This window comes from Gymnoscopelus braueri (genome assembly GCF_963280865.1).
Source record: "Gymnoscopelus braueri genome assembly, chromosome: 14".
Taxonomy (NCBI): Eukaryota; Metazoa; Chordata; class Actinopteri; order Myctophiformes; family Myctophidae; genus Gymnoscopelus; species Gymnoscopelus braueri.
This window is the reverse complement of record NC_137619.1, coordinates 33812620-33834830: the sequence shown is the minus strand read 5'-3', so window position 1 is coordinate 33834830 and position 22211 is coordinate 33812620. Positions and strand designations below refer to the sequence as shown.

At 41.0% G+C, this 22211-nt stretch overlaps 3 protein-coding genes across 5 annotated transcripts in view; 1 reads left to right on the top strand and 2 right to left on the bottom strand.

The window, feature by feature from the left end:
• Positions 1 to 526: 526 nt before the first annotated feature.
• Positions 527 to 13826, bottom strand: supt3h (SPT3 homolog, SAGA and STAGA complex component). 2 transcript variants are annotated; one of them, XM_080449790.1, is made up of 12 exons: positions 13741 to 13826; positions 12398 to 12501; positions 9090 to 9174; positions 7635 to 7721; positions 6499 to 6592; positions 5367 to 5512; positions 5028 to 5103; positions 4186 to 4298; positions 3518 to 3622; positions 2931 to 3059; positions 1892 to 1981; positions 527 to 1251 (listed from the first exon to the last, which is right to left on the bottom strand). In XM_080449790.1, the coding sequence occupies exons 2-12, from the start codon at positions 12487 to 12489 to the stop codon at positions 1210 to 1212; spliced, it is 1059 nt and encodes a 352-aa protein (XP_080305916.1). In that variant the 5' UTR covers positions 12490 to 12501; positions 13741 to 13826; the 3' UTR covers positions 527 to 1209. The 2 variants fall into 2 exon arrangements, with proteins under 2 accessions (XP_080305916.1, XP_080305917.1); XM_080449791.1 differs by lacking the exon at positions 2931 to 3059.
• Positions 13661 to 17780, top strand: LOC308100606 (uncharacterized protein; the record flags this gene model as incomplete). The annotated part of the gene is made up of 6 exons (XM_080449672.1): positions 13661 to 13691; positions 14275 to 14501; positions 15689 to 15848; positions 16219 to 16323; positions 16971 to 17042; positions 17431 to 17780. The coding sequence occupies 6 exons, from the start codon at positions 13661 to 13663 to the stop codon at positions 17778 to 17780; spliced, it is 945 nt and encodes a 314-aa protein (XP_080305798.1).
• Positions 17781 to 18084: 304 nt separating this feature from the next.
• Positions 18085 to 22211, bottom strand: part of LOC308100196 (follistatin-related protein 1-like) — a 10186-nt gene continuing 6059 nt past the window's right edge. The window contains exons 5-11 of one of the 2 annotated variants that reach the window (XM_080449149.1): positions 22151 to 22180; positions 21583 to 21713; positions 21113 to 21231; positions 19931 to 20043; positions 19417 to 19527; positions 18605 to 18702; positions 18085 to 18453 (exon numbers count right to left, since the gene is read on the bottom strand). In XM_080449149.1, the coding sequence (XP_080305275.1) occupies positions 18448 to 18453; positions 18605 to 18702; positions 19417 to 19527; positions 19931 to 20043; positions 21113 to 21231; positions 21583 to 21713; positions 22151 to 22180 (608 nt within the window). In that variant the 3' untranslated portion in view covers positions 18085 to 18447. The remainder of the gene's footprint in view (positions 18454 to 18604; positions 18703 to 19416; positions 19528 to 19930; positions 20044 to 21112; positions 21232 to 21582; positions 21714 to 22150; positions 22181 to 22211) is intronic. The other variant, XM_080449150.1, reaches the window with a different exon arrangement.

Below are 22211 nucleotides of genomic sequence, written 5' to 3'. Positions count from 1 at the left end.
GCTGGAGAGACATGGGAGACTACTTTTACTGAACAAACGCTCTATAGAATATAGCGCTATTTAACACTTATTTTAACAAAAGTAAATCACTTACCCTACCTTTAACCTCTCCGGCATATGAACCTCCGAATGGCTTGAATGCAAGAATCTGTGTCCAAGGAGTATGCCATCTCTAAATGCACCGCCCTACTGGCCATACCACTTGACAAGGCTTCTTGCTCTGTTTACTTGGATCAGTCCAAAGTGTGTTTACTTGGATCAGTCCAAAGTAATTCATTACAACATTTGTAAAGGGTGGAAGATCAGGCATTAGTCATTCTTGTGGCACGTCAGCCATTTTCTGCACTTTTGTCTTTCCTGCATAGTCAAAACATAGTCTCGGCCTGGCGGTGACGATAATCAATGTTGAATGTAATAAATAGTTCTCTTCTAATAAAAAGAGATCCATGCAGATGTTTGAGTGTAGGGTACATTTCTGAGTGTAGGAGGCATTGCAATATATAGGTGAATGATGATGGCAGTGATATATTAGTAAATTATGCAGAATTTATTTTCATGTACAAACACTGATCACACAGAAGACAATCATCAGGGCTAGTGAAATTCCATTTGACTATTATGGTATAATATGGTTCGGACATATACGTACAAAACTGAAAATTGAGAAATACATGTTAATGCTTCTTGGCCATCCAGGTCATTCCCTCCTCCATGAAGTTGGTACCACAAGTACCAACTTAAGAATTTTATTCCCACTATATTCAAAATAGAAATGACAAATTTTCATTTATTTCCTATGCTATTTTCAACATATTTTGCAGCTTTGTGCAGTTGAAATGAACCACATTCTGGTCAAATCACTGCACACCTTCAATTATTTCAAATGCACAAAGCCGCAATACAAAATAAATCAAAAATCAGACCTTATTTTGACATACAGAACAAACAAGCACAAAACAGGAATAACATTTTAAACCAAAAAAAAATACCAAAAACATCTCTAATGTTTTCTCCTCCAACTGAGTTTGTAAGCTCAGTAGAATTTTAATTTTGAACAGTGGCCTGGAACTTAATCTGTATGACATGTGTGTGGATATTCATAGTGGTTAGCCTACATTACATCTCTTTGATGAAAAGGCAAAAATGGAGTGATCAGAGTCAGAAATAACTTCAATATTTACATGCACTCATAAGTGAGTGTTAAAATCTTTAACAGGCTAAGAAGGCCATGCCACCCCTCCGATACGAACCCTGCAAGAGAGAAAAAGAACATTATTGACACTTCAGGTACAAACAGAGCCCCTAAATGACAACGAGAGTTAAAAGTTCTTCACTCCCCTCCCAATACTTTTGTGTGGCCTCGCAAATGTTCTAACATAAAATTATACTCTGTATTTAAACACACACACAGGGAGATTGGAATCTCTACCATTGCAAATTACTTAGACAAAGTATTTTTGGGCAGAATTGCACTGCTGCTGGTCCATATACAGATCTGTAAAGGAAATTAATCCACTTTTTACGCCTGTAAACATGTGATTCTGACAATTAAGTTGAGTCTGATTGTGATTCTGGCCCCCTGTGTGCTGGCCCCCTGTGGTCTACGGGTGGTGCAAGAGGAAAGGCCATGGGGTCATAAAATCTGTACGGTCATTCTCCAGGAAGCATGAAAGCGTTATATGGCAATCTGCTCCATAACATTTAAGATATCTTCGATGCAAGTGGAAATACGTTAGAGTAAAGCAATTGGGGTCACCAAAATCAATAGCATGAAGGTGCACAGAAAATGCCATGGAAATGTTTTTGAAATATCTTCTTAGGGATAAAAAATGCTATATGCTGTGTCACCAAAAAACTGAAACAACCCAAAAAAAAACTACCTAGAACATACCGTGTGTCTGTAGTTATATCTTCTGATAGCCTCTCTAATGTGATATGTCTGAATGGCTCCACTAGGTGGCTCCACTGTAGCAGGACAGCTCTGAAACACACACACACACACACACACAAAAGAGAAAAGAGAAAGAGAGATGATTTGGGAATGTACGGGAGAGGTTGGCAAACCCCGCAGCTGGAGAGCCCCTGGAATCCAGACATCCGTTTCCAGCATTAAAATGTACAGTTTGGTTATGTTTCATTTATTTGCTGTTTTTATGTGAAGCACTTTGGGCTACACAAATAAAGTCAAACCTGCCAACCTTGGGATTTTCTTGGGAGTTTGCCTGTGGCAAATGTTTTGTTTTTGGGGGTCCCGTACGTCTTCTTTTTTGGGGGGGGCATTTACAGTTATGTTATAGAAATTTCACACCAGAAACGTAGTACATTGCATGTCTTACACTAATGGAGGCAAGATGTTATAACTGAATTATTAAACTAAAATGTAATAAAAATGCCATTTGGTCTGGGAAAAAGTAGTATTGCCAGGCAATACTTTCTTGAAAAGTAGTGTTGCCATGGCAATACTGTAGATAAATCTTGTTATTCAACATATAAATTGTGTAAAATCATGTTCAATATCAGATGTACTCAAAGGTTTGAGTATGAGGATGCTGCTTTTCACGGTCTGTGTTAATTTTAGAGTGTTTCAGCTGATCAACTCACGCAGCACAATTTGAGGAGATTTTCGGTCAGGGAGGGGTAAGAAGCAGTCACTCGTCCACCAGCACTCAGCTTAACTCCTGCGGCCGCGAGTTGGGTTTACAAGGAGGGGTAAATGCCGAATGTAGCAAATCTTTGGTTTAATGTTATACCGCGCCCATGCCCCATATTGTGTAGCTGTCATTGGGCATTTCGTACCTGCGTACCGAGACCTAGAATTGCGTAGTTTGTACGCAAAATGCGTGCAGGCTGGCAGGTCTGTAAAGTTATTATTATTTAGTGCACCCAGGCCAGTTACAATAAGTCAATTTAAGCCACACACATACACACACCTTCTTGCGTTTCCTTTGTCTGGCTCTGCCATCCAGGCTTCCGTTACCCTGGAGAAGGGGCTTAGAAGAGTGGGAGGAGCCTGGAGTGGAGGGGGGAGTGGCCTCAGGTGAGTCTGGGTCTTTTTTTTCCTGACAGAGAGAAAGGCCGTTGACATGACATGCAGATTTGCGCTGACGTCGGGCAGGTCCATATTTGGGCTGATATCAGCCTGCCCATCGTTGCCGGGTTATTGCATTGACAACTGCTGCGACAGTCTATATATGGGCATATGGGTACAAAGAGAAGTCCAGCACGCTTCAGCCAGTTGAAGGTAGAAGGGCTCGTCGGTGCTCAACAGGGACAACTTGCATCAGAATCAGAGAATAATACCTTCATGAGAGACCACCCAAATAAAATATACTGGAGCACTCGACTGGTCTGCACATGTTTATTATTTTGGGGTGACTGACGTTTCGACATTCATCTTCCTCAGATTCAAATATATATGGGCATATCTATGCGACCCCGCCACAGACAGAGAAGCCCACATACAGACACCGCTCGCCACAACAACTTGAACTTTACGTAGCTACGACTGTGCATGTACCTCAGTGTGTGTACTGTAGTGGATGTAGCTGGCAGAGATCACGTGACTGATAGGATTGGTCTTTGACGTCATTTCCTGCTTCACCAACAGAGACAAATCTACAATCTGTATTGCAAGAAAGACAGATGAGGAAAATTAATCAAGCCATGTTGTTAAGTTAATGTTTATGGATCTAGTGACATGGGTGAGAAAGAGCATTTTTTCAAGAGTCACAATTTCACTCTGTCATGGCATGCAGGGCAAACAAAACTAATACATTATAAATCAAACTTTTTTTGACAGATTCAGAATTCAGAACTATTGATCACACATTCAATCATAACTACAAAGTACAAAACAGATATTTTGTCCACAGCACTAAGACTGCAAAAGTGGAAGTTCCACACTAATTCACTTATAGTATATTCTTTTAACCACTTAAACCCTAGTGTTCCTATTCATGGCATTTCATAATATGTGAACACTATGAAAACAGCCGATCTACAAGTTCACAACTCGTTCCTGGGAGACCCCTGTCAATTAAATATATAGGGTTCAAGTGTTTAAAATGTTATCCAGAGCAGGGCAGTGCTGAATGGAAGGTGGTTGATATGGTTCACAGCATAGTTGAAATAACCAGACTGTGAGACCCCTTTCAACCCCCACAACATCAGGAAGGACTCAATTACCTGGGCAACTGTCTCATAGGCCAGATATGACAGGATCTCCATGGCGATGCTGTTGGGTTTCACCTCCAGAGTACTGCAGTCCAACCAGTCCCGGAACTTAGATGCCTTTTTAGCTACACCCAAGCGCGCGCGCGCACACACACACACACACACACACACACACACACACACACACACACACACACACACACACACACACACACACACACACACACACACACACACACACACACACACACACACACACACACACACACACACACACACACACACACACACACACACACACACACACACACACACACACACACACACACACACACACAGTTGACAATCTGACTGGCAAACTGATAGAACAAGTCCATTTTTTATTTAACTTTAACCCTTTTAGACCTGAGGCCGATTTTAAAAACGCCTTCTAAATCCTAACCCAAGTTTTCTGAGAAACTTCATGTTGCTATATGTTTTGTGCCAGAGACCCCCAGAAGAGAAGATTTATGTAAAAAAAAAGAGCACAATTATTCAAAGTTTTCCAAACCTTTTCAATATTCTTTACAAATTGCAGATGTACAAGCTTGCAGTGCGGCACAAAGTGATGCGCTGTGAGCTTGTATATCTGCCATTTCTTTTATAGCCAATGTATAAAATATGGATAAAGTGGTTAAATTACTTTATAATTTAGCTGGAGATCCCATGTTGCTATACATAGCAACATAAAAAAATGACACAGATGCTTTCCAGGATTGAAAGGTATAAACACTGTACTGTATAGGCTTTCCAGGTCTAAATTATTACCACTCATTAAAAACTAATCTCTGGCCTAATGTTCTAAGCAGTCTTACCAAAGCTGAGCTGTCGGCTGTCACAGAACTCTGAGTACTGATTCTGATCCATAGTCCGAGTCTGACGCTCGATGCGCTGAAAACACAAATGTATAATAAACACTAGCTGTACAAAATAAAAGCAAGTAGCCCCCAGTAGCCTGTGCTCCATTCCTCCCTTATCATTCACAGGAGCCGAAAAAAACATTTCTTTAATCTGTGTCCTCCACTTTGTCTACATGACTGAATAGAGTTTAACTCAGAAAAAATTATAGCTTTAACCTTAGTGTGAGTCTACTGTAACACAAATATTAAAAGCTGTTTGATAATCATGATGAATTCATAATATTAAACCCTGACCTCCAGTCGCTCCTGTTTGACAAGATCCACGTCTTGTCTCTCGGCCAATGACAGCAGCTCTCCAGTGTGATCCATCCACACCAGGAAGTCCTGAGCCAACCGCTGCCGCCGCTGGTTATTCCCAGTGACACCACTTCCCCACCTGTCTACAAGACACCGATGATAATGAGATGTTAAAGACATCATCAGTATCGAGGAACATACTGGAGCACACAAAAATACTTAATCCTTCTCCTTCTCTTTGTTGTGCAGAGTATCTCTGCAGAGAACTGGGTTAAAATGTACTACATTTCAGATTCTATTATAGTATCTATATAGCATCTAAAGCAGCTCACAAGCTCACAACGCCGTTGTGTGCTTGTAGATCAGCTATTTTCGGAGAGTTGGTGCAGAGGGAAAAAGAGCAGACCAAGTACAAAGCCAACGGTCAAGTTGACTAAATGAAGGTTTAAAAAAGGTAACATTTCTGAGAATACACATTAACATGAATCCAACATATTAATAGATCATTAAGATCATTTGAAAACAAACAAGCAAACAAAACATTAATTTAGTCTATGAAGCTATCTATGAAATCTATGAAAAAGTTTAATCTACAACACAATTGTATACAATGTAGTGGGGGGGGGGGTCCCTGCTTCATCTCTCTCTCTCAGCTAAGGGGTTCTTGGCCTCAAAAACATTGAAGACCCCTGATCTACAGTACAGAGAGTACTATTTCAGTATCAGGTTAGTCCTTCCCTTTTGCTTTGCTCATTTCAGAGGCTCTTACACACAGCAAAAACTAAAACAGATAAACATAAATTTACCTTTATTATGAATGCGATACAATTCTGCAATCAGCTAAATTAAATGTAAAAGCTAAATGAGTTTGAGATCAGGGTGAATAATATTATCGATAATAAATCAACGGACATCTTTCCAACATTTGCCTTTAGATGTGTGTGTGTGTGTTTTCAACAATATGAAAGACACACACAGGCTCAACACCAGAGGGAGCTCCACTGATATCACTCAATCCAGTTTCAGCAAAAACATGGGGACACATTCGTTCTAGTATGCTATGCCACCAAAATGTGGAATGCCCTATCAACAGACATCAAAAGGTGTAAGTCCCTAAAAAGATGTGTACCTGTGTCTTGTGTGTCCTCTTCATCCATGCTTTTGAGGAGTTTAGATTTATAATCTCTAAACTGGATATATTTCAATAACCTGGATACTTTCCTCTGGTGGCAAAACAGACAGAAAATGAAAAAGAAAGGGGACAATGGAGCAAAGAGAAAGAAGGAAATGGAGGAATATCGTTATAGACTTCACTCATTTCAATGCTAGAAAAGTATAAGGTTGATAATATTTGGAAAGGATTTATGATGTAATAAGACGATACTAAAATGTATCTGCAGGGTGCTTTTCAAGTTACTCAGACAGTGTAAGGAGTAACTTGGAGAAATAACTCAAAGCAAGCATGTATTATACCATCTCAATAAATACAGTGAGAAGAAGTATTATCATCTAAGGCACACAGTAAATAAAACGGTGCATGTCCGTTTTATACCTGGTCATGCATTGTGTCGTGCACCGAGAATAGCAGATCTACATGCTCACACCGCGCCGCAGCACACTGTCAGCTTGTAGATCTGCAATTTTCAGGCGCGCAACTTGGTATAAATCAGGGTTCAGTGTTCCAATGCAGGCCCAAACAAAATGTCCGAGTTTTGTTTGGTTAATGACAGCCATATCTCACTAGCAGAGAAAATATTACATCCCTCCCCCCTTTATTTGGAGAACCACATAGTCTGGATTGTATGGAAGCCCATTTGCACCATTGAGTTGAGTTATTTTTACCACAGTTGTGAGATAAGCAGTTAATAGGCAGTAAATAAAAGTTGGAGGTAAAAGTCGGAACTATCAGTTGCACTGCTGAAAATCATCATAGCGTACCACCCTCAAAATAGAGGCCATAAAGATAGACTAAATATTACATTTAAAATGTCATAATAGGGGGGGGAAGCAATATGTACAATATGGGAGTGAGTACTTCAATGCTACATGTTTAACAGGTACCGACCCAAAATATAAATGTATTTGTTTGCTCCGATAATCTAATTCTGTATTTCTCAGTAATTTCTTGTTGGTGGTCTTCCGGTATTTTAACAATGATATAATTATATATTTTCTTTTATATACAATTATTTTTAAACAAATGTATTGGCTTCTATCTGCCAAACTTGTGTGTGAATTTGTGCTTGGTGTGTAATATCTACTGACCTTGTCTCTCCTCATCAGAAAGAGGAGGTCCTCAGCTGAAATGACCCTTGACCCTCGTAGGACAGCCCCCTCGCACGCCTGCTGCAGCTAACCAACCAAACCATGCATACAACAGCAATTAGCATAATATAGCTATCGTCTCTGTTAGGTGGAAACCTCACATGTCCAAAACTTTTCAGGATTCAAATTCAAAAATAGCAAAAGCAGCAGATCTACAAGCTCAGATCTGCTTGCAGATCTGCTACTTTTGTGTGACGCTGTAGTATGATCAAGTAGGGCATTAATGTAAGAAAAAAAGAACACACACAAAGTTAGAATATGGAGATAGGAGGTTTCTGCCCAACAGCAACGATATACTGTGTCATTTCTAGAGATAATATTCACAGTGCTGAACATGGAGAGGAAGAGAGAGCATGTGTCTCTGGGCCATACTCCACACACCAGACGCTTATATTGTCCATTCGTACTAACATTTACAGAGGGCCCAGTTCCCAGCAACCCCGACCTGGTTCTGGCCCTGGAACAACTTCCTGCCTTGCTTTAACCCCTTAAGACCTGAGATAGCCGCGGACCCCCATCTCAAAATATTTAGTTCCAGAAGCAAAGATTTGAGTAAAAAAAAATCACTTTAAAAATAGATATATTCAAAGATTTTTCAAAAATAGCAGATCTACAAGCTCATAACGCAGCACTCTGTGCCGCGCTATGAGCTTGTATATCTACTATTTTCGAATAGCCTGAAGACATCTAAAATGACACATGCTTTCTCTGTCTTAATGGGTTAAACACACAGTACTACAGTATGTTTGAGGTATCCAAATATACAGCACTATTAACGGACACCTGCAAGCCAATCAGAAATGAGTCTTCTTGGGCCAGCGGTCCGGGCACTTAGGCTCTAATGTAGCCTGACTAGTGCATTGCGGGTTCGAGTCCCATTCCCGACGATCTTTACTGCGTTGGTTCTCAAAGTGGGGTCCGGGGACCCCCAGGGGTCCTTGGGGGGGTTCCAGGGGGTCCCCAGAAAAATGTGTTAATATAGCATCACAATAATTTTTACCTTTTATACTTTGGCTATTGAAAAATAGCAGATATACAAGCTCATAGCGCGGCACCGAGTGCCGCGCTATGAGCTTGTAGATCTGCTTTTTTTTTTTTATCGTGAACATTTGCGCAAATCTTTGACTATATATATTTTTAAGCAAACATTTGTAACTCAAATCTTTGCTTCTGGGGGTTCCCTGGAACAACATATTTGAGATGGGGGTCCGCGGCCAAATACATATCATTTTGGGGGTCCTTGGCATGAAAAAGTTTGAGAACCACTGCTTTACTGCATGTCTCTCATCCCACTTAACACTATCAATAAAAGGCAATGAGTCTTCTCCATGGCCATAGTATAGTAGGGAATAAGCGTGTAAGTGTAAGTGTGTGAAGTGTATAAAAGTGTATTACCATCGTGATGAGTTGTGTGTGCACGATGTCCTCTACCAGAGCAGCGGTCTCGGGCAGCGGCCTGCAAGCATCTCCCAGAGCAAACCTAACACACAGACACAGGCTCAGTTAGAACTCAGCAGAGTCACAGATGAATATTCAACACAAAAACTGTGAAATACAACCGACAATGACGTAAATATTTACGTATTGCAAACTTTTAAAATTAATTCCACGCCAAATAATTGTAAGCAAAACTTCGTATTCATTTATAAAAAAACGAATACCTTCTGCAATCCTAATGGAGGACCATGACATACACAAACACAGCAAGTACTTTAATGGATTAGAAGGTACTTGACGTGCTTGAAAATACCTCACATCAAAGCAGTGTCATCTCACATCCAAACCAATGTAGGCTAAATACTTCTAGAACTCACAGTAGACTACACCCAAAACTCACACATACACACACATATCTTGCTCTCTCTCTCACACAAACACAAACACACACACACACACACACACACACACACACACACACACACACACACACACACACACACACACACACACACACACACACACACACACACACACACACACACAGAGAGAAACATCCTACACACCACTCAGCCACAATTAGGCCTGGCCACAATTTGCATACAGGGATACCACTTCCATGATACCAGACTAACGTAAACCCACATCCTGAATGACTTTCCTTCGCCCATTCCTTCTCTTTTCCCTTCTTTAGTTTCTTTCTCCCTCCCTCCTTCCCTCTTTTCCTGCCTCTCTCTGCTCCCTTCCTTTGGCCTGTGGTTGGCTGGCTGCAGCTTTCAGTCCCAGAGGCCGGGATAGAAAGGGTTGTGGGCAGGTTGGCTTCGGGTTTGGAGGTTGGGTTTAGTCAGACAATTGGTTTTAAGGTTTAGACAGGTGTAGGTTTTGGGGTTTAGTTTGGCATCGGGCTGTCTGACCACCAAGACCACATCTCTACTCCACAGGCCCACACACACACACACCACACGGTGAGTACCCCAAAATACACACAGGCACACAAACACATTTGGACATTACATGCTGGTGAACTGTCTGAGCATAGATGGATTTTCCTCAATTTAGATTTTTATTTTTATTGCGTGTGGTTTCTCCCAGTTCACACAGCATTGAAAAGATCAGATCTGTTTTAACAAAACAAAAACAAAAATAGCAGTGCAGTCCTTTTACTCTATGTATTTATTTTCCAGGACAGTGCATATGAATGTACATTTCAATCAATACACATGATTTCATGTAAATATGCCAATTTAGCTAGAAGCTCATACATATACACCACAGTGACAACATGACAAATACAAGACATTTAGAACATTTTAGATTTTTTTTCTGTTTACATAATTGGCTGGTAAGCCTGGTGTTTTGGTGGGTGTCTTATCTGCACATTTCACTAAGCATTAAGACAGGTTTTAGTATTGTGCTTGTTAACCAATTTTTCTTAATATTGCCCAAAACGAAGTATTGTAGGGTATTGTGGCAAAGAACATTTTAAAAGGTACTACTTTTTAAGTTGCTAATAATAGGACAAGTATTTTATTTTGCCTACCATGCACTGCCAGGCCATGAAAAGGCTTTGTCAACACTTTATAGCCAGACGCTTTTAACCCCTTAAGATCTATGCATTTGATCATATATGCATTTGATGTATTACCTTGCGTTTACCTTGCTTACTGTAAATTGCTCTGGATGCTTAATGCCTGCTTAATGCCTAAATTGTTAATTGTCTTCCCTTACTGTATTGTTAAGTATGGCTAGTAGGGCTGCAACTATTCTTCATTCATTCTTACCGATTCATTCTTTTCTTAGCGATTATTCTATTGATAAATATTTCGATTAATAAAATATTGATTCTGTAATGGCTTTTTGATTTTGTTATATCAACAAATCAACGCCAAAAAGTCTGATTAATCAAAGCCTTATTTTATCTTTGTCGTACAACGGTGTTGTGCACAAATACAGCTGATCTACAAGCTTAGCTCACAAAATTATTTATTGAAAAGGTGATTGAAAATCAATATTTTTTACAATCGAATAGTTTGATTAACTGTTTAACCCCTAATAGCTAGTGCTAGTATTTCTATTTAAACTTGAGTACTGTCATAGTTATATAGTTTATACTGTTCCTACTCATATATGGCCTTAAAAAAGGTAGGGTAAGTGATTTTCTTTGGTTAAAATAAGTGTTAAATAGCGCTATATTCTGATAGTACCCATTGCTATAAAGTGTTTGTTCGGTAACAAGGAGTCTCCATGTCTCTCCACCTCTTTATTAAACCGAAAATGCATTTTCAGGTCAGGATACCAATTTTATCCAATCAGGATAGAGAATTCAGTCATGATACAGATTAAACAAGCGAAATTGGAAGTGATGACACTAAGAAATAAGCAGACACAATTGGAACTGGAACACTATAAAAATGAAGCTGATAAAACGGGTACTCTCTCCTGATTGGCTGAGATTTCTTCACCTACCTGAAAATGTATTTTCTAGAGCTGGAGAGACAGAGACCCCTGTTACTGCACAAACACTAGTCTATAGCAATGATTACTATCAAAATATAGTGCTTTGACCTTTTAACAAAAAAAGTTTGGTTTTAACCAAAACAATATCACTTACCCTACCTTTTTTTAAGCAAGGAGAAAAGATCTTTCCTTTTTATTGTTGCCAGTGACTTATAAACATGTAATGTTGTTAGCCACTTAATATATAACAATTAATATTTTAAAAAGTAACAAAAGAAAATGTATTAATGACATGTAAACATAGAATAAATCACATTAGTGATTCATGTGAGTGTATGATTGCGATGATTATGCGGATATCTGGGGTTTGACTGCAAGTGATAAAACCCACATTCAATGAGTGTATGACATTAACTGAGTGCACTGTGCTAACTGTCTCTATTATATCAGTGGAACAGGTTGCCATGGCTTCCAACAGCCTATTTGGAAGCACCAGCCCAATGCTGTATTGGGGTCAGTCTCTCTATTTATTGTCTGTCTGTTTGTCTGTGTCACTGTGTCTCTCTCATACTCTAGGTCAGTGGTTCTCAACCTTTTCAGGCCGTGACCCCCCAAAAAATAATCATATTTGAACTGGGGACCCCCTACCCTGACAAGCACTTGGAACGTAGGAGTTGAGGCATTACATTTGGTTTGACTCGGTTCCACAGATAATTATTGTGAAAATAGCAGATCTACAAGCTCAAAACGCCTCGCAACGCCAGGCGTTGTGAGCTTATAGATCTGACTGTGTGTTTGTGTAATCTCACATCATGCTTTGTAGCTCTGGGATGAAGCTGGCCCTGGGGACGGGTCGGTCTTTAGAATTGGAGGGAGCAGAGCTGGCCATGGGACTGCTCATAACCACTTCACCCTGCACACAAACAAAGCCACACATGCATTAACCGGTTGGACCCTAGCTTCCGTATTCTGGAGGGAACATTCGGCGAAATGAGCCGAACTACAACTCAACGTGTTGTGATCTAGTAGATCGGCTATTTTCGGGGAAGAGAGTTGGTAAAGAGCGCACCAAGTACAGAGCCAACTCAGGTCCGTTTGACTAATTATGGAGGGTTTAAGTGCTTAACGCAACAAGACACATACTGTACGTACGTGTGGAGTTGTGGACAGGAAAAGAAGAATGAAACACAATCCCAACTCAAATTTGTCATAATAACATAATAAGTTCTGGCCACACTAAAAGTAAATCAGTTCTGAAATTGTGTGAAACATCTTTAAAATGATGTAAGATGTCTAAAACTTTGAGAAAACATTAAAAACAGAGGTAAATACAACAATACCTATACAAAAAAAGAAAACAAACAAAAATTAAACATTTATATACATTGTTGTGTTTTTATTGTATTTGTGTGTTTTCTTAATGCAAAAATGTTAATCATAAAATATAACTAAAACAGAGGTATGCCCTGCTGTATTTCCACGAGATATTATCTTACGGTACAGAAGCCCCTGCCTAGAAAATGGGTCTTCTATGAAGGTGAAGAACATCATGTTCTAGACAGGGCCTTCATGAGTCTTCGACAGGTGGTCCTGGACCCTTAAAGGGTCCTCAATGAAAACATCCCCGTCAACCAAAACAAAAATACAGTGCAGGTTAACACCACCACACTACTCCAGTGGCTGATAACGGCTGTTATAGAAGGAAATGATTGGTTTAAAAAAAGTTATTGTTTTCTTATGTAAACACAGGGTTATGATATACTATGCCTTTAAAATAACAACATAGCAGAACAGAGTGGCACAAAATCAATACAGCTTATAAACACCACACACACACACACACACACACACACACACACACACACACACACACACACACACACACACACACACGGCAGGTGGCTGTGACCACTAACTTCCCCTCCGGCAGTAAATCTGAATGATAATAAAGACCAGTTCCCTCCTATTCAAACACTGCGGTGATAACACACACACACACACACACACACACACACACACACACACACACACACACACACACACACACACACACACACACACACACACACATGATGAGAGACAACAGACAGGCAGGACACAGAGGTTCGGGAGGACATGGGGACACAGACACACACATAAAGGAAAGACTCACAGATCTATGAAGATGTTCAGTTGCACCACTTGCAACTTTTTCGTCTGTTTGTGTTTGTTTGGTTGATTCGTTCGATCTGCTCGTAGCGCGCTTTGATGACGTAGCTTCTGCCACCGAGGCATTATGGTCATTGTAGTTTTCTCTCGGATACGAGGTTAGGGGAAGCAAAGTTGAATATGTATATATATATATATATATATATATATTGCTGGAGGGTGATGTATAGGCCTAAATGGGTTGTACTGTACGTGTCACTATGTGCTTTATTGTTGTTTTTGTCTTGTAGTATTGTGTATGTATGCTGCTGGTCTGTGTGTCCAAGACAAATTTCTCCAAAATAAAGTAACCTTGAACCTTATACCTATATATATATATATATATATATATATATATATATATATATATATATATATGCACAGATTATTATTATTTTTTTATTATTATTTCAAACGTTTGAATTGATACTCTACTTTTGATGTTGTGTGTTTTTAACAACACTGGGACTTACGCCCATCTCTCTCTTGCTTCCTTTAGATCCCCTGGTGAAACGAAGGCCCACGCCGCCACCACCACCCAGCATTCATCAACCAGAGTGCCAGGTAGTGAGGCCCCTCCAGGGTTCCCTCACTCAGCCACCACAGCCCCAAAGGAGTACCGTGACTCCCAGTCGAGGCCTGGTCCAGACCGACAGTCCTAACTTCCTCTGTAGCAGCCTGCCTCAACACTGGAGATGTAACAAGACCCTGCCTAGAACCTTCACTGTTAGTAGTTACTATCTATCTATCCAGCTGCAGATCAATAGGCCAGTTGGTGGTTCTCAAACATTTTCATTTCAAGTCCCACCAGTTTGGTATGATTTAGGGCAGTGGTTCCCAAACTGGGGGTCGGGATCCCCATGGGGGGTCCCCAAATAATTTGGGGGGGCTCCCCAGATGATTATAGCTTAATGTGCAACATTGTTTTCCCACTCAACGGTAAACAAACCAACATACAGTATAACTGTATACAGGGTATCTGCACATTTCTAAAGTTACTATTTAATTACTTTTAAGACCTTTTTAATACCAAATTGGCCAAATTGTCAAGAAAGAGCGCCTCGCAGTTCGAGACGTTGTGAGCTTGTCTAGTTCGGCTATTTTCACAATATTTATTTGAGTCAAAATAAATGTAATTCCTACTATTCCAAGTGCTTGTCAGGGTGGGGGGGTCCCCAGTTCAAATATGATTATTTTGGGGGGTCGCGGCCTGAAAGGTTTGGGAACCCTTGCTTTAGGCCACGGCCCCGCACAACTCAGAGAGTGTACAAATGGACCCGTTGGGCGTTGGGGTCCATTTGGTTCCATTTGTACACTCTCAGAGTTACAGACCTGTAACTTGCAGTCTGTGGTAGTCTGGACAACAACGTTTAGTGTGTAATAATAATAATAATAATAAACTTTATTTGTATAGCACCTTTCATGACATGAAATGCAGCTCAAAGTGCTTTACAGAGCAAGAATACAATTACAGTTAGAACCAATTTAACAATAAAGCAAACTAAAATAAAATAAAATAAAAGCAAAGGCATAAAACAACATTAAAATAGGCAATACAGTGAGGAATTAAAAATCAACCAAAGAATCAGCTAAAAGCAAGAGTGAAGAAATAGGTCTTGAGCTGTGCTTTAAAGCTAGGGGGCTTAAGGGTCCATTTGATTCCTAACTATCAATAATTTAAGCTGGGGACCCCCTGGAACCCCCTCGAACCACTGCTTAAGAGGCTATACCTGTTGAATATTTGCCTGTCTATCTATCCTGTTGTAGTAGTAGCCCTGGGCCATTTCAAAACATTTTATGTTCACCTTTTGTATAAGCTACCTGTCCTGCTACCTGTCCAGCTACCTGTTTTGTTGAGAGTCTTGTTAAGAAATAATGGGAGTCTGACCAGTTGCATGCTCTTTTCTCTCTAGGTGGTTGCACTCAGCGATGACGTACCAGACGGCGTGGGCGTCATAGTGATGGCTGGTAACGATGACATCAGCAGCGCCGAGCTACGCAACGCCACAGCCATTATGAAGCAAGGCCACGCCCAGTTCAATGACCTCCGCTTCATAGGACGCAGCGGGAGAGGTTAGATGAGGACAGAATAGAGATGTACCGATAAAAAAATGTCCTTCCCGATACCGATTCCGATTATTTGAGAACCACTGATCTAGGAATAAATACAAATTTTAAAATATATAAAACAGTAGTGCAACATCAACTGAAGCATTCAAAATAGATAATAATTGATTACTATAAATGACATATCATCATGTGATAAATTATGTGGTATGGGAATGGCACATAGACTGCAATACTCGTCGATACCGACACTGGCATTTTAGGCAGTATCGGCAACTTTTCCGATACTGGTAACAACTCTAGTACAGAAGATTGATTTTGTGTGTCACTTTGCCCATTGATTGTGTGTATGGTGATGTTCGTGTTATTCCTGTAGGGAAGAGTTTGAACCTGTCAATCAATGTGCTGACCCAGCCTCCTCAGATCGCTACTCTGCAGAGAGCCATCAAAATCACTGTGGACGGACCCCGCCTGCCAAGACGTTAGTATGATCAGTGTGGAGTGCTTGTCAGGGCAAATTAAGCTTAATTGCACAAACAAAACTCACAAACACACAGATTTGGTGTAGAGGTAAAAAAGAAAGAAAAAAGGAGTGGGCCATGGTCAAGGATAGACCCCTGGGGGACCCTGGTCAATAGGGTTTAAGTGGTTAAAGAGGGACAGGAATTATCACCAATTTAACCTGTGAAACATTCAGGTCTATAGGTCTGAATCCGTCCCTGGATAAGTTAGAGGCCCCTCTCTGTGTGATAAGCAGTACTTCTGTCTGGGAAAGTCAAAGGGAGACAGACCGCACTGTAGATAGACCGTTCTGGTTAACACACAGTCCAAAATCTGAATTGAAACAGTCATAATCTGATCATCTAATCACTGCCAGTCAAACAACTGAAGCAATCCTCAATGAGAGTGACAGTGTGGGCTGCCACACTGCTACACAAAATCAAGTTACAAATGTTACCAAGGATCAGCTATCAAATTAAATGGATGCTTGCCTCAACCCCTCTCTCTCTCTCTCTCTCTCTCTCTCTCTCTCTCTCTCTCTCTCTCTCTCTCTCTCTCTCTCTCTCTCTCTCTCTCTCTCTCTCTCTCTCTCTCTCTCTCTCTCTCTCCCTCTCTCCCTGCATTTAGGACAGAGACAAAAGGAGATAAAGTCAGGAACATGCAGGTCTTCTAGCAGCATCAGCAGTCAAGCGTCCTCTGGTACTGGGAGAGACAGATTATTCTTTTAGACACTGGTAGAAAACTAATGGAAAACATCTGATGAGAGCTCAACATCCTATTGAAATTGTCTTGTTTTCATTGTTATCACGGAAACTTTGTATGTTCATGAAAATGGAAAAAAGAATCTGTGCCCAATAGTTATTATTTAGTCACAACCTCTTAATACTTTTCATTGGTTAAATGTTTATAAAACACAGACAGACTTAATCACTTTGAATCTGGTGTCCAAATAGCAGATGTACAAGCTCACAATGAGTTGCATTGCAAACGATGTAAGCATGTAGATTGGCCATTTTGGCTACTTTAACGCTACGCTACACTGTCATACGACGAAGTAAGCTGATTCTGATTCTCTGTCTCTCTCCAGACTGTAGGCCCCTCTCCTCCTCTCTTTGGGCTCATGAGACATCGTTTCGGGGCCAGCTTACCTCTCTGACGTCACCCTTCACTCCAACACCCAGAATGCACCACATATCGTCCATCCCCTACTCCACCCCCACGCCTCCATACCCCCACTACCTGCCCCCACATCACCATCCTCCTCCCAACCCCCTGAACCACAGTGGTCTGTTCCAGCCAGGCAGCTTCTACTACGGGTCAAACCAACCGATCCACACCACAGGGGAGCAACGCAACGTCTCTGCTCCACTGATCAGTCACGTTGAAGGGGTGTGTCTTTCTGCCAGAGGGGAGGAGCCTGTCTGGAGGCCCTATTGAGACCCAGTTTCAGTGTATTGATCTATTATTCACTTTCACACTTTTATTTAAATTATTCTACTTCTGTTTTGTGTTTTTATTTAATTGAATTGCCTTTATTCTATTATACCAGACCTAATCAACAACTGATCAATTTTCCTTGTTCCAAATGAATTGCCATTTGATTAAATGTATGTGCATGATAAAATGTACTTAGTTCAGAAAGAATAAAATAGTTACTGTAGGACAATGCAAAAGTAAAGTAAACCAAAGATGTCTGGGAATGTTTTATTTTCACTTGTCCCTTGACACCAAAACAGTCCAATATTATCAGCCTTGTGTTAATGACTGTATGTATACAATATATTTATAACAATTTATACCATGTGCCATCAGTGACTACTTTCATCCAATGTGTGTTACAGTGCCATAAGTGCATACATTTAGTAATATAATCAATAACAATTGAATCATCAGCCCTGGTAGGGGTCATGCTCAAAACAGATAAGTGATAGTATAAAAAGTACAAAAAACTAAAACTAAACGCCCAAAAGGTCATCCTGTTTTTAGAACCGGATAAGAATAGTGGCTTCATCATGAGGAGGGCGTAGTTCTAAACCTTGAAGCTGGTGATTGGCCAGAGTGAATTCGGTGGGCGTAGCCTTGTTGTCCCCATGGCGAGGGTCCCCTAGCCCTAGAGAAACAGACAGTGTTCAGGGGTTTTTCCACAACAGAGTAGAGGTTACAGGAAACTGTACATAATGCAGCCTACATGAAATATATGACAGAAGACATTCAACAGAAATGCCAAAGAAGACATTGCTGAATGATAACCGTGTGTCTACCTGTAAAGCATTAAGTTCCGCTACTCTCCTGCTCCATTCCTCCTCTGTCATCTCTTCGTCCTCTCCTCCTGGGTTCTCTTCCACCTCTATTTGTTCCCCTGAAAGACAAGATCGAGTTCATTGTGATATGTGCGTGCGTACGTACATGCACGCTTGTGTTTATCAGTGTTGGGCAATCTACTGAAAATGTGTAATTAGTAACCCAGAGGGCTATTAGACCTCCGTCTAAAACCGGGTTATAACTGGTCTAACAGTGAATTTTTTTTCAACGTCTATTCTTAGCCTAGACGTTGATTAGCTGTTTTTTAAGCGTCTATATATAGACGTTTCAACAGCAGTGGCTCAGGTGCTGGAGTGGCCGCTTGGAAATCAGAAGGTTCCTGGTTAGATCCCCTGTTCCCTCTGGGTTAATGTAGAGGTGTCCTTGAGCAAGACACTAGACCCCTATCTGCTCCCGGTGAGCAGGTTTGTGCCTTGCATGGTTTCCTCTGCCGTGAACGTGTGTATGAATGGGACGGGTGAATCTAATGCACATTGTGAAGCACTGTGGATGAAAAGCTGCTATAGAAATGCACCATAAACGCACCATGTAACCCATTAAAACTGGGAAAGCATCTGTCTGTGTCATTTTAGATTTTAGCGTTGGCTATTCAAAAAACAGCAGATGTACAAGCTACACAAGTACACAGCGAGTCACTTCGTGCCACGCTGCAAGCTTGTATATCTGCTATTTTTGAATTTTTGGGAAAAATCTGTTTGAATTTTCTTCTATAATTTAGATTTATACCCAACACTGGTGTTTCTATACTCACCATCACAGGTCAGAGCAGTGCAGACCCAGCTGCCACAGGCACACACACACTTGTTACACTCCATTTGAGTTTCAGAGCCATCCTCGAACACTTCGTCCTCTAGAGCACATTCTACACACACACACACGCACGCACGCACACACACACGTAAAGTACAGTAGTCAGAGATGAAGACATTTACACAGATAATTAAGCAAGACAGGACTGCTGGAATATTCAATGTGAATATCATTTTCACAATGGTCATAATTCATACATTCAAGAAATTAGCATTCGTTTTCGTCTTCTGAACAGAATATATATGTATATTTCTTTTATTGCTTCATTGATTTGATGGATTGATAGATTGATTGATTTGGTTGATGTAGCTACCTATGTACTTTTCATTTTTGCCTTCATTTTGGGGTCAAGCTTTTTGTACACATGAGGCAATTGCCACCTGTCAAATACTGCAAATAACTTTAAAAAGAAGATAAAGATAAATAATGAATATTTATGTATGTGCGTGTATTACGTCTCTCAGGTGGCTGGTAGGTGGGCGTCAGACAGTTGATAAACTCAGCGAGACTCAGCTTCCAGTCAGCATTCTCATCTGATAGCTCTATCAAAGCATCTACACACAGAGACCTAGAGAGAGAGAGAACGAGAGAGAGAGAGAGAGAATCATGACTGCTAGTAAGTAGGTATGAATGTGCCCTAGCTCAGACAAATATGATCCTCCACTTACCACTGTCTTAAACCCTATCCTATATTAAAATTGCCGTGGGTGGGTGGGTGGACGGACGTCACAAGCGTAACACAAGCACCGTTGCTCCGATCCGCACCAAACTTGGCACCAATGCTGGTCAGGGGTCTGCCATCACAATAGCCAAACCAGGGACCACAGACCACATTGCTCCGCCCCCTCTGTCCTGTTGGCTGGGGTTTAAACAGCCATAACTCCAGTTCCCAGCATGCTAAACACCCCAAACTTGGTAGGTGCTCTTAGACAGCCCAGGGACAGGCTGCAATTGCTTAAGCCCCACCTCTGTGTTCATATTGGCTGGGCTTTAAACAGCCATGACTCCAGTTACCAGCATAATGGGTGCTCTTAGACGGCCAATAGAGACGGGCTGTAATTTGCTGATGCCCTGCCCCCTCTGCTTTCCTATTGGCTGGGGTTTGAATAGCCATAACTCCAGTTCCCAGCATGCTACAGGCTCCAAACTTGGTGGGTGGTCCCACAGACTACCAATTTCATCAAAAATGACCACTTCTGGGTTTTCTACTTCCGGGTTGTCGGATTGCCTTGAAACTTCACCCACACACTCTCTGAGGGGTGTGGAGTTCAATGGTGCAACCCGGAAGTGGATCTGTTCACTTCCGGTTTTACCAGGAAGTGGTCCTAGACCCTTACCTCCCGAACACAAGGTTGCACAGGTATGACAGCGGACCTGGGTGCTGCAAGTGCATCGCCACTCGGCAGCAGTGTTATAGCAGTGTTTAACACTTCAAATGGCCATACTTCAGTGACCATTGCTCTTATCAGCGCAACATAGGACTAGGTTTGAAGGCCTCGTAGCGGCCTGAAAATCTAGTACTTATACATAAACCTATATAGATACCAACTAGAGATACCACGTTGAAATACAAAATACATCACTGCGTCAGGTGTATTTGTATGTGTGTGTGTGTGTGTGTATGCGCACGTGTATACCTCACTAGCCGACTATTCTCCAGACTCTGAGAGTGTGTGAGGTTGAGGGCAGTGTCATTGTGTTCTAGGAATCGCAGAAACTCTGTCGAATCAAGCTTGGAATCTCCATTATCATAGACCTGTAATAGACACACACACACACACACACACACACACACACACACACACACACACACACACACACACACACACACACACACACACACACACACACACACACACACACACACACACACACACACACACACACACACACAATTTACTGTAATTTATGTTCTGTATTGTACTGTAACTATCAGATTTTGATCAATAGGAAATGGATCATCCATAATCCCATATGACTCACATACTGTAATTATAAGTCTTGTGAATTCCTATCACAGTACCTTTTTAAAACTATAGCTGCTACAGTACAACTAATACCTACAAGTAGGCCAGGCCGAGATGCAAGACAGACACACTGCTCTGACCTGGAAGTAAGTGTGCAAAAGGTCATGGACAGAGGACCCGTTTGAGGACAGGCTGGACGGTTCCGCTTCTTCCTGAATCCAGTGGATCACTCTGTTCCTCAGCCAATCACGATCAGACAGGAAACACACAACTACAGACAGAGAGACACTTTGAAAGCTTGTTTTGCATCACAACAAGCCATCAGTCCTAAAATACAGTGTTTCTAATACAGTGGGTCACAAGTAACTTTTTGTTTCCAAAATGTTTTAAAAAGATTTTCCAAAACAAAATCAAATTCTTTCAGAAATCCTAAAGAATTACAAATTTCTATTCAAAAGAATTCCATAATCAATCAATCAATCAATCAATCAAAGAAATGGCATAAAAACATTTCATGCAACGTGTCACGATGCATTGTGTGTTTGTAGATCGGCTATTTTAACTAGTTTGGGTCTCGGAGAGAGAGAGAGAAATTTCTCTTTTGGGTCTCGAGCTAAAAGGTTTGGGAACCGCTGCTCCGGTATATAATGTGTTATAATTGATAACTTATAACAAACATGTGTATAAAATAATGAGCTGTAAACTTACTAGGGCTGACATCTGTCCTTTTCTTCTCTTCTGGAAATAGAAACACACAACAGTCACAACT

Excerpts from the sequence above, each read along its gene's own strand:
- supt3h (XM_080449790.1), bottom strand. The coding sequence starts at position 12,489 with ATGAGCAGTCCCATGGCCAGCTCTGCTCCCTCCAATTCTAAAGACCGA. Across the intron at positions 9,175-12,397 it reads CCAGAGCTACAAAGCATGAT|GTTTGCTCTGGGAGATGCTT; the intron begins GTGAGATTACAC and ends TCTGTGTGTTAG. Across the intron at positions 3,060-3,517 it reads ACTACAGTACACACACTGAG|GAAAAAAAAGACCCAGACTC; the intron begins GTACATGCACAG and ends TCTCTCTGTCAG.